The sequence below is a fragment of the Rissa tridactyla genome, chromosome 9 (genome assembly GCF_028500815.1).
Source record: "Rissa tridactyla isolate bRisTri1 chromosome 9, bRisTri1.patW.cur.20221130, whole genome shotgun sequence".
In the NCBI taxonomy this organism is placed as follows: Eukaryota; Metazoa; Chordata; class Aves; order Charadriiformes; family Laridae; genus Rissa; species Rissa tridactyla.
Window position 1 is genome coordinate 28,056,681 of NC_071474.1, and position 15,793 is coordinate 28,072,473.

At 42.6% G+C, this 15,793-nt stretch overlaps 1 protein-coding gene across 9 annotated transcripts; it reads right to left on the bottom strand.

The window, feature by feature from the left end:
- Positions 1-1,306: 1,306 nt before the first annotated feature.
- MOSPD1 (motile sperm domain containing 1) lies at positions 1,307-15,793 on the bottom strand. 9 transcript variants are annotated; one of them, XR_008468476.1, is made up of 7 exons: positions 15,658-15,793; positions 10,185-10,441; positions 9,926-10,001; positions 6,483-6,709; positions 4,387-4,548; positions 1,943-2,052; positions 1,307-1,864 (listed from the first exon to the last, which is right to left on the bottom strand). XR_008468476.1 is itself a non-coding variant. In XM_054214744.1 (7 exons), the coding sequence occupies exons 2-6, from the start codon at positions 10,336-10,338 to the stop codon at positions 3,724-3,726; spliced, it is 699 nt and encodes a 232-aa protein (XP_054070719.1). In that variant the 5' UTR covers positions 10,339-10,441; positions 15,658-15,793; the 3' UTR covers positions 1,307-1,864; positions 3,700-3,723. The 9 variants fall into 9 exon arrangements, 8 of the variants coding, with proteins under 8 accessions (XP_054070719.1, XP_054070721.1, XP_054070720.1 ...); XM_054214744.1 differs by lacking the exon at positions 1,943-2,052 and adding an exon at positions 3,700-3,803; XM_054214746.1 differs by lacking the exons at positions 1,943-2,052; positions 15,658-15,793 and adding exons at positions 3,700-3,803; positions 15,369-15,523.

Below are 15,793 nucleotides of genomic sequence, written 5' to 3' on the forward strand. Positions count from 1 at the left end.
GGGCCGTGTCCTGTGGGACGAAGGCGTTGAGATTTGGGCTGTAGTGACGCAGCTCCTGGACGGGGGAATTTCTCGCTTCTGGGCTGCTGCAAGGGCCGGGCAAAACACAGTCCTGGCCCACGGCTGGAACTCCAGGATATGGGGGAAAAAAAGGTTTGTGGGGTTGTTTGGGTTTTTTTAGTTTTAAGACACTGTCTTTGCGTTAAGGCCTGCTAACATAAAACTGTGGGTATTGTAATACGTAACAGCCAGGGTTGTACCCCGTGGCGGTTTTATCTCCCTGACTTGTGTTCCATTCCCTCGCCCTCCCTCAAGAGGCAGCCGGTTCACCCACCTCAGGAAAACAGGAATTAACAGCGCAGGTACTAAAGAACGAGAGAGAAGGTCTGAGCCCGCAGCTCCGCCGGGGCAGGAAAACACTCGGAGATTGTCACTGGAGGCACCCAGGTCTCAAACCAGGAACGCTTATTTATTTTTTTTTTTTACAAATGTTAATGTTTGACTGTTTATCATCTGACGTTGAGAGATGACACAATCTCAGTTCTTCTGAGAATCCGACTAAAGTAACATTTTATTGCCCTAGAGAGACTTACTTAGTTGTTTTTTAATACGTAAGAAAAAACGTACAGTGATTAACAACTTAAATTCAACCTTTCTCCTTTTTTCTTTTCTTTTTTTAAACACCACTCCTTGCTGCGTGGTTTCTTTGTACTTCCATGCATAAACAGAAAAGTGACCCATAACATGCAGGGAGAAAGAAAGTTTAATTTCCAAAATGTTTTTTATATAGATCAGAGCATATTCCAGAGCCTTATAAAGATTTGTGTACGAATCAAACGCAGTAATAGCGGCCCTTCAGTAGAAATATTTTTAAACTCAACATCTCAACAATGAAATGCCAAGTGAAGGGAAAGAGTTGTTATACGAAACAAGATAAACGTTGACCTCGAATATAAAACTGGCATTTGAGGAAGAGTTTCTGCTACGCAAGAAATCCCTTCTCTTGGCTGGGGGGAAAGGGAAGGTGTAGGGGAACACCGTTGTTGCTATACTTAGTTTAGTCTCTAAAATAGAAAAAAAAGCAGGATTTTATATTAGTGTGCAGCGTGAGTTCAACTTCTGTTAAAGCCACGTAATTCACATATTGCATGCATCCCTAAGAAAGGAAAGGATCTGATGATTACAGAACTTCTTTTTATTGTCTGCAACTGGGATACAAAACGGCTGTTGCAGAAATTCTTTCCCCAGGTAAGAAAATGAGCGCTCAACCATAGCTTTGTAATGAAGGAAGGAATGGGAGAATTACTTCTTCACCTAAAATTCATGGTTTATTTCATAGTTTCACTGGTGGAGTCTTCATTTTTCTTCACTGATTAGTCACAACTCTCCGCCTTGCGGTGGGGATACAGAAGTGTTATGCACCGGCCCCGGCACGTACAACCACAACCCGCCTGAAGGTTTTACATAAGACAAGTTTTGCTTTTATAGTGATCACGCACTGATGTGAACGTAAGACTAAAAATAACAAATGTTGCTTTAATAAGGATTTTTTTACAGTAGGCATAGATATAAAAGTGTTTGGTTTGTTTTGTTTTCAAATTATTTTCACAGGTATCACTGAACATTTCATAGCTGTCTGTTACCGAAGCACCCAAAAGTGCTTTGAGTCTTTCATTTATTATACATAGTTAAAATATATTACACTTCTGAAGGTATCTTAAATCACTGAACGGTTTTGCTAGCGTCTTAATGAGCCAAATGGGAGTAAAAGGCAGTCCACATTCATGATGTGAATATACAGTAAGGTGTTTGCCATCCTATGCACTCATTGCTCATGTTCTCAAAATAACCATGGTGATGAGACCTGAAAGACAAGAATTAAGAACTAAACGCTTCAATTTCACTGAATGAAACATTTAAAAACGAAGAAAAGACACTTTACCCTGTCACAGGCCAGAAAATAAGGTAGAAGGGCATAAATACATGCAGAGTGAGTTTATATATGCACTTCAACAGTGGAAGTATTGCTCTGAGTTTTGATGTAGTCAAAATCTGTGTAAAAAAAAAAAAAAAAAAAAAATGACAGTGAAGTGCAGTGTATCTAGTAACTACAGAAGCTGTAAATACTCCAAGCAGTTACCGATCTCACCGCTGGAAAACCTCGACATCGGGACTTTGACGGGGGTAAGTGTGACATTAGCACAAGAGCCACCGGTTTCCAGGGGGCCGAGTTCTGGGCAGCGCAGTTCCGACGCTGCACCGTCAGTCAGGCCCAGCAGCTGAGGGCTCCAAGGCACTTCTGCTTCTGCTCTGGGCAGAATAACTGACCGAAGCCTAGTTTTAGACAAAGATTTAAACTTCCTTGTCCATCCACATAGGGAGCTTTCTACAGACTGGGTGTTGTGACCTCTATAGAGGGAGGAAAAAAAAAGCCAGAACCGCGCTGACAGAGGTTAAAAACAATTAAAACCAGATGAAAGTAGGAAATATGGGGCTAATACACCTCCTCACGGCACACTGAAAGGTTCACTTTAATTACATGCAGACACCAGAAAAAGTACAAACCTGCAAGTTCTTAGCCCTGAGTTATGCTGCACAAGGCAGAGAGGGATACGGAAAAACATTCGGGCTCCTTCAATTCCAACCTTACGTAACATCAGAATAGTAATTTCTCAGTTCTTAGGCAAGCTGACTTTCTTGCAGGCTCAGGCGCCGCTCACGGAACAGCCTTTCCCTGCAGAGAGCTCAGCTAAAGCCTACAGAGCTCAGCACAAATAAACTAACTTCTGAGACTGTTTTACTACCCTGCCACTACACACTGATTTAACTTATTCCTTTTATAAGATTTTGAGGATAGAAGTGTGACAGAAGAGAGCTGTAATGCTGCCTTTCATTAGACAAGCAATTTATCCGTTAAAGAGGAATTATAGTTCAGCTATTTCTTAAGGGCTGTATTAGTTTAGACAATCAGTACTACCCGAACTGCTGCAGGCCTTAGCTTGGATTATCTCAATCATCGCAGAGTGAGAACAGAAGCTTCTGGAAGGTGCTACAGGACAGCCTATACCACATGTATAGGCAATAATAAATAAATAAATAATAATAAAGTAAATACTTCTCAGATGTTGTACAGCCCAGCTGGTGTGGTATTAACCTCCCTTTTCAATTAAATGCTACACAATCCACTGGTACTGTGTTGTGGACGAAAGTGGTTTCATCTCCTCAAGGGCAAGTAACTCTAGATGAGCAAGTTATATACAGAAGAAGAATCACAGAATGCGTTGGGTTGGAAGGGACCTCTAAAGGTCACCTAGTCCAGCCCCCCTGCAGGAAGCAGGGACATCTTCAACTAGATCAGAATCTTCTCACGAACACTAAAAACGCGCTACCAAAGGAATCAAAGACTGTAAGGACTTCATAGTGAATCTAGAAACAGGTAAGCTGTTGCAGATGTATGAAGTCAAATGGTTTAATACGATAGCTGGCACCAGCGGACACTGGAGTCATTTTCAAAACCAGAGCTAAAGAGAAAGCGAGGATTGCTGCAGGGTCCCCATCAGAAAATACACCACCAGGGGCTCAGGCAAAGACGCGGGCTTCTGGTTAGCAACAAGGGAGTTTTCAAACCATTCCAGCCCAGTCGACTGAGCGTGCACGTTAACCACCAAGAACTCGCATCTTTTCCCATCACTACCTCACCTCTAGCTATCAGTTTGAAGCTGCCTAGCTCCTTTCCTTTAAATCCTCATTTCTGCCAGGTAGTGGGACAGGAGAAGTGAGTTTAGAGTGACTGCTCTTCAAATCTGAAACAGTTTAGAAAGACAGTCATAACAAATGAAATGTGCAACTTATCTTACGCTTGCTAATTTAGGAGCAAGTTACAAATCAGGAAGGATTGTGGAGGGTAGTGGTCTCTCAGGAGGGTTTACAACAACTTATTTCTGCACATTTCAACTGCTTATCAACAAGGTAGTGAATGGAGCCTTTCGGACCAGCTCATCTGGGCTGGAGAGAGAAATAAAATAACAGAAAAGATCCAGGTTCTGCAATTGAGTAACCCTCTATTTCAATCTAAGAATAAGAAACAGCACATTCCATTCAATTTTACTGGCAGATGACTACAGTTGGCCAGTCATCAAATAAATTAACGTGTAGGGGCCTGTATGTAATAAATATCAACTATATCTGGTCTAAAATACTTAACAGTAACTAATTTACCCCGATATCACTATGGCTGCAAGTTCAAATATAAGTGGAGATGCAAAACAAAATGTAACGCGGTGCTTTGTCTCCATCAAGTTTCCTGCAGCCCCTGGCAAACACAGGAGAAGTTTCCCCAAATGGCAGACGTTGCAAGAGAACATTTACAAAATGCAAAATACTTACCTAAAACATAAGCAGCTACTAACTTTTGATTCACACTTAAGTGGAGGTAGAGAGGCACCAGGGATTCCATTTCCCCCAATGTAGGTAGCATTAGTGCTGCAATACACACTATTCCTAGGAAGACTGTTAGTAAACTAGGTCCCGACGAGGCAGTTCTGTTTTCTGAAAAACAAGATGGTACGGACTGTAAGGAATATCTACCCAATCCAAGCGGTACGTATTCTGCAAAAGTGTTTGTGGTGCATTGGAGCTGCAATATTCTGAGATTTTCTTTTCCCTTTGGAGTTTGGAGGGGGTGGAAAACACATCTTAAACCCACCCTCCCAAATCTTCCGCGTTTCGCGGCGGGGAAGGCTGCTCCCTGTTCTGATGCTGGAACTTGTTTTCACAAGACTTCCCAAACCCCTCCCTCCTGGAGGAAGGGAGCCTGCCAGGCCCAGCAGCTATATATACACACTCCCGACAGCTGGATGTTTCAGCAACACTTGAGGTTTCACCATGCATCCCGACTCCATTCCTTGAGATGTTCCTTCAGTGATTGGTAATCAATTAGGAAAGAGCGCTTAAAGGAGCTGCACAGGCAGCTAACTCTGCGTCCACCCCCACAACAAACCTTGGCTACAGCAAGAGCATAGGTTCTTGGGCCAGATGCATTCTCCTCCTTTCTATAGAGGATTCAGGTGTTGACAGAACCACTTTATGTGCCACAAATTAGAAATATTTGAATTTTTCTTTAAAAACGGTGAGAGCGAACCATTCTGACAGTCCAGTGTCACCAGAATAAGGAAATGCAAACTATAGATGAACTGACCTTTGGACTCTTTGTTACACTGTGGTTTAACAGCTGGAACCTACTCAGAGGCACACTGTGTCATCTTGGAAAAGAGCTCTTAACGTGTTACTTGGATACCTCTAGCCAAATTCTTAAGAGCCATTGGCAATTAGCCAATGTTTTTATCCAGTTTTTCTATCCCCAGTGATTAGCAATACGTGTCCTATTTTAATTCCATAAATCTGTCATTTCTAGGTGACAGGTTATATGCCAAGACTGCAGTCGTTTTGTTTGCTGTTTTTCTGTAAGCGAGCAACATGACGTAGTCAATAAGGTTTTTAAGCATTTGGATTAAGACCAGGATCTGATTGTTCAGGATGGTTCAAACCCTTTGCACCAAAACAACTATCATTGTAACATCTTGTCGTGTGAGCCCAGAGACCTTGTAGGTTTGCTTTAACCACATATCCTACTAATACCCATCTTGAGGGGTTTGGTTGTTTTTTTAGTAAAAGGTGTTTCACCAGCCAACAAACTAGGTGTAAATAGTGAAACGGTGTGGTTTTAACAAAAGGAACACTCTTCAAGCAGGTTCATCTATTTTCTGGAATTAATTTTTGTTCTTGTCATGAAAAATCAACCAGTGACAAGAATATTACAGCATAAATCAGTAAAAGTAACAAGACGACAGACCGTCAAGTCAAGAATCAGTTCCGGTAAAACTTCATACTTTTTATAAAGTCTCCCCCCACCACTTCAATTTTAACTGTTCAGCCCAGGTTTTGCCCAAGATTGTTGATTCACTTCCTCACGTATGAAACGTACAAAGAGTTTTCAGCTAGAAACTGCGCTTTTCTGTACGGGTGAGACAGACAAAGGCGATGGCACAGAACAAGGAGCACTTTAGAAGATGTTTTGGCAATATTTCCTGCTCATCAGGAAATGGAAGATTAGGGGTTTGGAACAAACTCAGAAGGGGCATATGTTCTGAAAGAGCCCAAGGGAAAAAAATAACTACCATCCTTTTGCAGATAAATTCCCCTTGGCTGCAACAGAACTTCTGCACCAGAGAAATAGAGGATGTACTCTCTAAGGTATGACATGCAAACCTGGGGCAGCAAAGGGTCTCAATTCATCCAGACAGCGTAAGCCGAATAGCCATACTTTGGGTTCTTGGGGACTATCATTCCCCAGCGAGAAAGACAGCAGCCTTACAGGTAAGTAAAAAGAATTATTTTAAAATTTATTTTAGTCTAGGCTTTCTAGTCACTTCAGCTATTCATAACCCATTCAGAAGACAGAAGGGGTAAAAGATTTCAGCTACCTGGTTGACACAAAGTCTGCTCAAAAAAGACACTTTCAGCCAGGTGTTCTTTTATTCGTTTTTCTTCCTCTTCCTTTTGTTGTTGTTGTTCCTTTGCAGATGGAAGTAGTGTAGCAATAATCTCCTTTTTCCCTAATGCTTTCCTCTGGCTCTGCTCAGACACTTGTAGACGGAATTTATCTATCACGCCATAGTAAGAAGCCCGAACATCTCTGTGACGAATCACACTGCAGAGGAAAACAAGGTTTTCAAACAGAGGAACTAATAAAAAGCACGTCTCCTGCAGAATTACGCCCTGCATCCCGATGTTTCCCCTCCTTCCCCATACGCTGCCATAGCACAGACCCCCATTCCCTCCTCCATCACTCAATGTTCTTGAAGATTTGATCTTGCCTTCTCTTTCCTCTCCCTAAGTTCGCTCTGGTTCTCAAATATACCTGCTCCCATTGGCTGGCCAAAAAGAACAGTTCATTATTTCTCTCCATAATACCTTTGCCTCAATCTGAGGCCTAGCTGCCAATTTGCACAAAACATCAATCATCTGAAAGATGCCTCCTCCTTTATCCCTGTTGTTTGATGCTGGCCAATGATTTAAAAAAGTACGGGGGGACTGGAGTGGACGGGGAAGGAAAGAAGTAAGACTGCTGAATACCTGGAGAGACGATGGCGAAAGTCTAGCTGCTTGAGAAAACCAAGCCCAGAGCTTTACAATTATACTCCCTCAGAAGCAAAACTCATTCCCTCTACATTCAAGAGTCAGCTAGATGTAAAGGGATCTTCAAAATCAGAAGCCCACCATTAAGAGCACGTAGCAGCGCAGTAATGACAACTACGTATCCACACAAACGTTTCTCACCTGCCTTTCGGTGAGTAAATCTGGACATCAACAGCAGAGCTCCGGCAGAGCTCTGCTCATCAATCTAGCTACCTCGAGCGCGTTTCATAGCCTGCACTGAAATGCACGATGCCGCAGAGGCTTCACCAGCTACCAAGAGCTGGGGCGGGTGTAGCTACACAAGCTGCAACTACAACTCGGACTGCAGCGTAGGCATATTCCCTGAATTATAGCTCGAGACTCGGTTATTTTCTTGGTAAGCCTTCTCACTGACCAGCAACCGCTCTGTTGCTCCACTGTTTTGAATACGTCGGCCAAGATGGCTTCAACAGCAAACCAGGGTGATAGTTGCTGCATTCCTTCTATTTTTATGTCATTTCATGGGGAAAATTGTACGTGGGACCTACAAAAGGCAGTTTTAAAATAACACTGATGAAAGGCAATAGAGACCTCTGAGCAGCTCAACTGCCTCCTCTCTGCATTTATCATTCATTATGAAAATACGTCCCTAGCATTAAAAATGCTGTAACATTTAGGTTTTGAAGTTGTAGGCTCTTAGGGATAATGTGGATTAATTATTTTTCCAAATTGGAAACTTTTTTTTGTGAAAGGTAAGGTAACATTTCTAAGGTAACAATAGCTAATCTGAAAAAATACCTACATATAACTGATTTGGCTTCAAGAAGGTTGCCATCTCCTGAGGGGGAAAAAAAAAAATGATTCTACCCTTAGTAACACAGGATAGCAGCCTTAAAATTGCTTCAAGAAACCTATCTTTGTGATAATATATACATTAAACTGCTGCAAGAAACAGATTTTTGCGTTTCAGTCTTCATTTAAAGGAACTATATCACACCAAGGTACCTACAAACATTAACACATAGCCAGTGCTTGTAACTGCTGTCTAGTCTGAATAGACTATTCAACAAGGAAACAGAGACCAAGTCATCCCCCAAGCGAGAAGCCTGCAGGAACGTACATAGTGTTACGTCACGTCCGCGGCAAAAGAGTGTGCTTATGACAGGCTTTCAGCAAGCTGAGTGTTGGCTGGGCAACTGCCTTCACGGAAACAAAAGGCTTTACCCCCCCCGCCCCATCCTAATTCATACAAGTCTCAGCACATCAGAACAACAGATTCAAGCCTTTATTTCTTCCCTTAACACTTCCTTTTAAATTTTTGTGTCTACTCTTAGTATCAACCTAAGCAGAATCTTTACATAACGCTGTGCTATGAGAACACGCGTCTGCTGCCAAGCAAAGAGATGTTTTCTGCAGACCCTTATAAACAGATACATTCTCCTGTTTCTTTTTCGAGACCATTGCATAATTGGAAGCTCTGTAGAATATCTGTTTATCTGGCAAACGGCCATACTTGCATAGTACTGCTCATATCCTAGCAGTAAACACTGCCCTTAGACAGCAACTACTGGAACGGGATGGGGGTTTTGTTGCACAAAAAAATCCCTTGGAAACATGCATAAGCCTTATTTTCCTTTATTTAATAAAAGACATTTGTTTAAGATGAACTAGATGTAATCAAGCTTGTGTACATGTCTGCTAAAGACAGGAATAGCACACTGATACACGGGTATATCCTGACCTGTTTTGTTCCATTTTTAGGATTGTTGCCCCTGCCCACTGAAAATTCTAGTTCCATGTTTTAAAATTCCTTTCTATTTGGTGAGTCCTTGGAATTTTCCAAATTACACCTGAGGAGAACAGTCTACAGGAAAGAGCCATTCCCCAAGCACCGTATTATTTATCTGACAAAAGAGGGATCATTCAAGAGCAAGGTTTTTTGCATACGGCCATTTTTTAGCCAGAGATCCCAAAAGGTGTTTTACAGTTTGCGAATTTCTAGTCAGAAAGCTCAGTCTGCTCTTTTACGTACTTCATACTTTCTTGAGCTATATCTGTACATCAGCACAGAAATAAGGTGGCAAATGGAAGACGAAAAAGCTGGTTTAGCTTATATACCTACTCTACTTTGAGCTACAGCAGCCTACACACCTTATACATTATTGTGGTCACTTAACTGGCCTTCATCTTTTCTCTGGGCTGGGAGCTGCCAGGAGAAACAGGTAAAGGGGAAGCAGAGAGATCTGAGAACGAGAGAGGCGGGGGGGGTGAAAGGTAGGCAAAAGTACCTTCATTAAACATGGCCCGGGAAACTGCGCTCAGCAGAACCGCATGCATTTTCATTTTGCCCATCTGCAAACAAATATTTCTCACTAAGAAATCCCAACCCTGGAGGTCTTGCTTTTCTTGTTAGAAATAATAAAAAAGTACTCAGAGGAGGCTCATATTACCCTCACTGCTGATTTACAAACCATACCACAGGATGCATTTACTACCATTTCATTTATGCCTCAAAGCAAAATTAAAGGAGGAAATATCTCCAACGTTGGAGCATCTCTGCCCTAGAGTGAAAGAATAGCAAAGATCAGATGGCCACAAGCATGTAAGAGATTAGGAAAATATCATAACTTTACCCAACTTAGTTTATACTACGTCCGCTGTCATTTACTACGTCTTAAATACTAAATAAGTTAAGGTGATCAAGTATCATACATTTGAAAACCAAACCAAACCAACAGCTTTTACTTACATATCAACACAGCACTGAGGCTTCACAGAACCAGTAGCATCAACCACCGCATATTTATTTGGAGTTGTACAAAGAACTGCAACAAAAAGGGCAACAGTGGTAACAAATCACGAATTAATACCTCACCAACTTCATCAACAGATGCATGTAAAGACATGAGTTTGGTTTTGTCACAAATATGATTTCTTACAGGAATTATAATTGGACTGTTCAAGATCACCAACTAACCCTTAAATAGAACTTAACCTAGGAAACCCACCTTTGAATTTTAAGGCAAACTCATAGGGGTTATATAGAGTCAACACCTGCTTGTGTGTTGACTGGTCATCTGCATAAAATATAAGTTCTGTAGGAAAAACAAAAACAGGAAGATTTCCTTCCACTAACTCTGGCTGTCTTTTTTGTTGCTGCATTGGCACTGAATCCTCCTTGCTGCTTCTTGTGTTCTTATGAGTTTGTATCCTCAGAGACTTCAGATTTTGAATCGTTTAAGAATTCCAAAGCATTTTGGCAATTCTAAAGGAAAAAAGGGGAAAAAAAAAAGAGAAAAAGCAAGAAGATTATTTCCATAAGTCTATACTAAACTGAGGCAGTCAACAAAGGTGTAAAAATATAGAACTTGAAGATTGGTTATGAATCTACCTTTACTTAAGTTCCTTCAAAAATACAGAAATAGAAAAAAGATATTCGCATTGGGTTTCCAGCTATTTATCAAACTGCTGTAGAATAAACGGATAAGCACTTCTTCACTGTATCGCGGCAGCATTTTGGGGTCCCGGTCCATGACAAACGCTGCTTATGCTGGCTCTTTGCAACACAAACCAACCACCAACAAAAAGATATCCCATCCCTGCCTCAGAACACTAACACTTGTGAAAAACCAGAGCAGAACTAAGGAAACACAAAGCCAAAAGGCAGCAGTAGTCACCGTTTAGGCAGGAATCTCTCTGCAGTGGTGACCTTCCCGGATGAGGTCTAACAACTCAGGTATCTGCTCACATAGGCACTGAGGTATGTCAAATCCCAGGGATTCAGAACAAAAGAATGGGGAACAGCTTCACGCCTTGTTTAAACTAAACTCTCATTACAATTGCATGGTAGTTACAGGCAACGAATTGAAAAATAACTGGGATGAATAATACCAAACAGATCTGGGATTTACTATTTGATTAAAAAATAAACCAGGTTTTCTACCACCGCTGTCTCTAAGCCAAGTATAACCATCGTAACTCTCCCTCTGCCACTCCCACAGTTTTGTTTTATTTTGAGTGACATTCCAGAACTAAAACCAGAACCCATGACCCGATCAAGCAACAATCCCAAACGTATTTCATAAAATAAAATTAAGGCCAGACTCCTCAGCACACATACCGCTGGCTTTACACACCACAGACAGAACAAAGTGAAACAGCTACGTATATTTCCTCCTCAAGAGCGCCGTATTTTACTGTAGCTCCCATAGGTTAATTAGCAAACTGAAGGTCTCCTTTGAGGCTTAACTTTATTCTATAGTACAAAATATTAAAAGAACAGAAAGTTCCTATTGACTCATTAGCTGTAATTTCCACTTCCAATGAAGCTTTATAAAACAACATCCATTTCAGCTGTTCTCCAGTCCAATAAACTGATCTGGTTGCACCTTATGAAGTTTAGTTTCTGAACTTCCCAGCAGCGGACAGCCCTGGCATTATGAACAATCAAAACCAAATGCTTATTTTTGCATTCTAAACGTCATGACGTTCACATTTCCAAGCACCAGATACATGTTTCATACTTGGAACGTGACACGAGTTTAGGTGTTTACTAGAATATATCTGTCATATCTTCAGATTTACAGGCTCTGATTCTTATTCAAAAACTAAGCTTTTAAGTATATTTAGTTTTTAAAATAGCAAATCGTCCCTGTAGAATTTAAATTCATGGCTCTTACTGGTATGTCTTTCCCCAAGATCCAGTTTCTTTTCAGAGCACAGGTTTGTTTCCACTTCACTGAAATGCTACTAATAATATTCTGAAAACAAATCCCCAATGACAGTGTTCCAAGCTGATGTTCTGCTACCTTATTAAGAAGGGTCTAGAAAAAGAAAGAGCTCTGTAAGTGGCAATTTGGGTTCCAAGCGCTTCTTAGAATTTTGGTAAATCCCTTTTGTTTCATGAGAATTAACAAAGTTTAGAAGCACTTTGTGCAGCAAGTGTACGCATTATTCCTTCAACTTTATGTACTATTGCCAAGCGAGATTCCCAGTTCCCTTCAAATATATTAAGACTATATGAAGAGCTAATGTGGAAAAACTGCCAGCTCACAGGAATGCAAAATAACTTCTTCTGAAACTTCTCATAGGCAGAAGATTAAGAATTTACTTTTTTCTTAACTCAAGTTAGCTCAATGCCGTATTCAGTAAACATACATACAAGAATAAAAGATTCTCATATATCTGCACTGCATGCATTAAGTGTACCAGAAATTAACGCAATCTTTGAAATTAACAAAAGGTGTTTTTTTTTTCCCCCCCTAATAAATGTTTTAAACTACTGTACAACCAATAGGTAACTGCTGCTAGATATTTTAAGTGACTATACTTAATGACATTTTAAAAAGATTATTTATAATAATTCGTATTATTCTGATTTTTTTTTTCCAAACACTGCACGTTTCATTCTAATTCCTGGCGTCATAGCACAACTCCAGTTTCTTCAGCTCAGCCAGTGGCACAAATCACAACATCAGTGGAGGTATGGACCACTAAGCCTATTACCAGCCTCATTTTCCTTATGCATCCATCGAAAACAGAGCGCGCAAACCTCCCAGGATTCCACAACGTGCACATGGATAAGCCACCAATCTTCAAAGAAAAAAAGTATACCACATTTATTATTTCCCTTTCTTATTTAACTTGGCTGGGTAAGAAGTTACCACTCAGACTGGCAGAAGTAAAACCTGGCAAACCCAGGCCTGCAGCAGCCACAGCTGACACAGCAGTGTCATTCAGGATATCAACCTCTGGATTTCTAAGCAAGCAACCAGCATCCTTTTGAGACAAGCATTTTGGCTTAAAAGTCACCTTGCTGGGATATCTCACTAAGTAATATCAGTAAAAGTACTTTTCCCAAAGACCGCATTATAAACTACACACACGCTGGGGAAATTTGATGGTTTAGCACTAATAACCGCCTACTTTTCACACAGCACTCATCAACAAGAAACTGTAAAGACTTTTACAGAGAAAATCTCTATCATCAGAACTTCTCTGCAGAGACGAGCCCTAAAGCAGCGCTCCTGTAAACGTTCAGAATAAGGCTACGCAGCCTTTGACACCCCAGCCAGTCCATTTAAAACTTGAAAAAGTTGGCCGCCGCTCTTCTACACTGTGCACGGCAGCGCAGCGGAGTCTCACCACCACCACTAAGCCTTGTAGTCAACAGGCACCAGGACTGTTTGCAGAACACAAAGGTAAGCACAAACAAATCCTTACAAAACTGAGATCTGGGGTCTCAAGTCTGCGCAGATGGGCTTCTCCTGGTACCGCCACCGAAACTCCCCGCAGCTGCAGGAATCTGCCAAATGTAACGCTCGTTACAGGACTGGGGCCAGAGCCGAACACCTGAACAATGCCAGCTTGCTTTCCAATGCTCTTTGAAGTCCAGTCAAACAATTGTCACTACTTTTTTTTTTTTTTTTTTTTTTTTTATTAAGCACAATAAGGATCTTTCCCCCCTGAAGTTACTAAATATATACTGCTGGTGTCACAACAGCACACACTGATCTGCCAGCGTTTCCTTTGAAATCCCTTCCTTCATAAATCTAAGTCGACAGAGAAAAACACCAAGTGAAACGTAACTTCTCTCTAGGGTCAGAAATAACACCAATTGTGATTTGTTTTTGCTTAGCAAGTATCTGCTGAAAAAAATAAATCAAGTGAGGAAGTTTTTTGTTCCCATTTCAACTTCCAACAGCCTCATCACCGTGGCTTCTGAATGCATTTGTTGGCTGTTTTTTTTTTTTTTTACCCTAACAACTGCAAATAACTCTACAGAATGTCATCTGGTAAACACTTTATTCAGAAGATAACCTCTTTACAGTCATAGTCTCCACATTCTCCTTTTAAAAAATGTCTTAATTACAGTGTAATCTATTTTTGTTATATCTCATAATCTACCCTCTAAATCCACACAATAAGCCTTTCTACACTATAGACTCAATAAAATTGATGTCTTTTGAACGCATATTTACAAAATCATCTTACAAAAATCACAAAGTCATCTTCAAAATTCCCTCCTCCTACATCAAGCACTGCAATTACTTTAAGCTACATGCAAATACAGCATACGAGCTGGAGCAGATCTGTTAACAGTTTGTGTCTCCAGAAGTTGTTTTTTTTGAGGCCTTAACGTGCACTTACGCCAACCAATGTTTAAACTACCTGCAATTATTTGGGAGAGTCATCCAGCGATTAGAGCAGGGCCCCAGCAGCCAGGATGGCTGGATTCCATTATTGCTAACTCTGTCACTGACACTCCATGACCTTGAGCAAGTTGGTTAACCTCACCTCAATTTGCTAATCTATGAAGGCACATATTCTGCAAGGTATTTAAGTAGGCGGAAAGTTGCATTTAAACTGGCAGAACTACTCTGACACTTTGCAAAGCCTGGGCTGAAACATGCTACTGTTTACCTCTGTAGAGTGATGAGAAATGTAATTAGTAACTGTCTCCAGGATGCTGTAAAATGAAACAGTCTCAGAGCGTTACCTATTAGCATGGGTGACAACAACACGCATAAATTTTGCTGTCAGTATCAGCATGATTTATTAGGACCACGTTATTTTCCCCCCTTATTTTTTCAAATGCTGAAAAGGTAGCAGTGACAAAAAAAAAACCCCACTAATATTCAAATGCATTCTTCAAATGCAACTAAGAGACATGCAAAAGCAGGGCAAAACAAAATAACAGCTGTGTGTTGTTTCTGACCCATTCTACTGTAATGCTCGGAAGAATCTTATGGACGACTTTCAAGGGCACATCTGCTTTCGTCTCTATTTTCTCACTTTCAGGTTGTGTTTAACACACTAAACTGGCTGGGTTTTTTAAGCGTGTACCTTGCTCGTCAGCGCTACGCGGCCTTTCTCCCCGTCTCAGCCTGGGTTCAAACACTCGGCTGAAGCGCCAAGATGCCACAGATGAACCGAGGAAAACACTCGTTCCTCAGGGAACGCCGGGACCGAGGGCATTCCGGTGCGACCCTCAAAGCGCACCTAGGGACGGCAGAGCAGGGCAAGAACTGCACCCGCTTAATTGATCCTCTTTGTTCTCCGACGAGGAGCCGCAGAGATAAAGGCTGAGGCATCTGCGCCCTGACGGCCTCTCCCCGCAGCCCTGCCCCTGGCGATAACCCAGCCCGCCCCGGCCCGCGCTCCTTCCCCACCGCCGGCCGCCCCGCACTCACCCCGGGCCGCAGCGGGGCACGGCCCGCCCGCCCCGCTCCCCGCGGCCCAGAGCGGCCAGGCCGGGCAGGCGCCACCGGGGCCTGGCAGCGCGGCCGCCGCCCCGCTCCTCCTCACGGCCCTGCCGAGGGAAAGGCCGGCAGGCTCTGCCGGGGGAAGGCGCCGCGCTCCCCGCCAGGCCCGGCCTGTCAGGCCCCGCACTGCCCGGTAACCGCGGTGGGGGTGTCTCTCCTCCCTCCCGCCGCGCCCCGTCCCGGGGGTGTCGCTCGGCCCCCGCCGCCCCGAACTCACCCCCTCCGGGGCCGCCTATTGTCCGCGCCCCCGCCGGCCGCCCTCGCCGCAGGTAGCGTCGTCGCTATGGCTGCCGGGACGGCGGCGGACAACTCCCCCCCCCCGCCGGCGGCCATCGCCAGACGTCACCGCGCCG

Bases quoted from the DNA above. Each gene is read 5' to 3' on its own strand.
- MOSPD1 (XM_054214744.1), bottom strand. From the start codon at position 10,338: ATGCAGCAACAAAAAAGACAGCCAGAGTTAGTGGAAGGAAATCTTCCT. The intron at 10,002-10,184 runs GTGGGTTTCCTA...TTTTTGTTGCAG, and splicing joins GTTTGCCTTAAAATTCAAAG to TTCTTTGTACAACTCCAAAT. The intron at 6,710-9,925 runs GTAAGTAAAAGC...TTTCCTCTGCAG, and splicing joins CCTCAGTGCTGTGTTGATAT to TGTGATTCGTCACAGAGATG.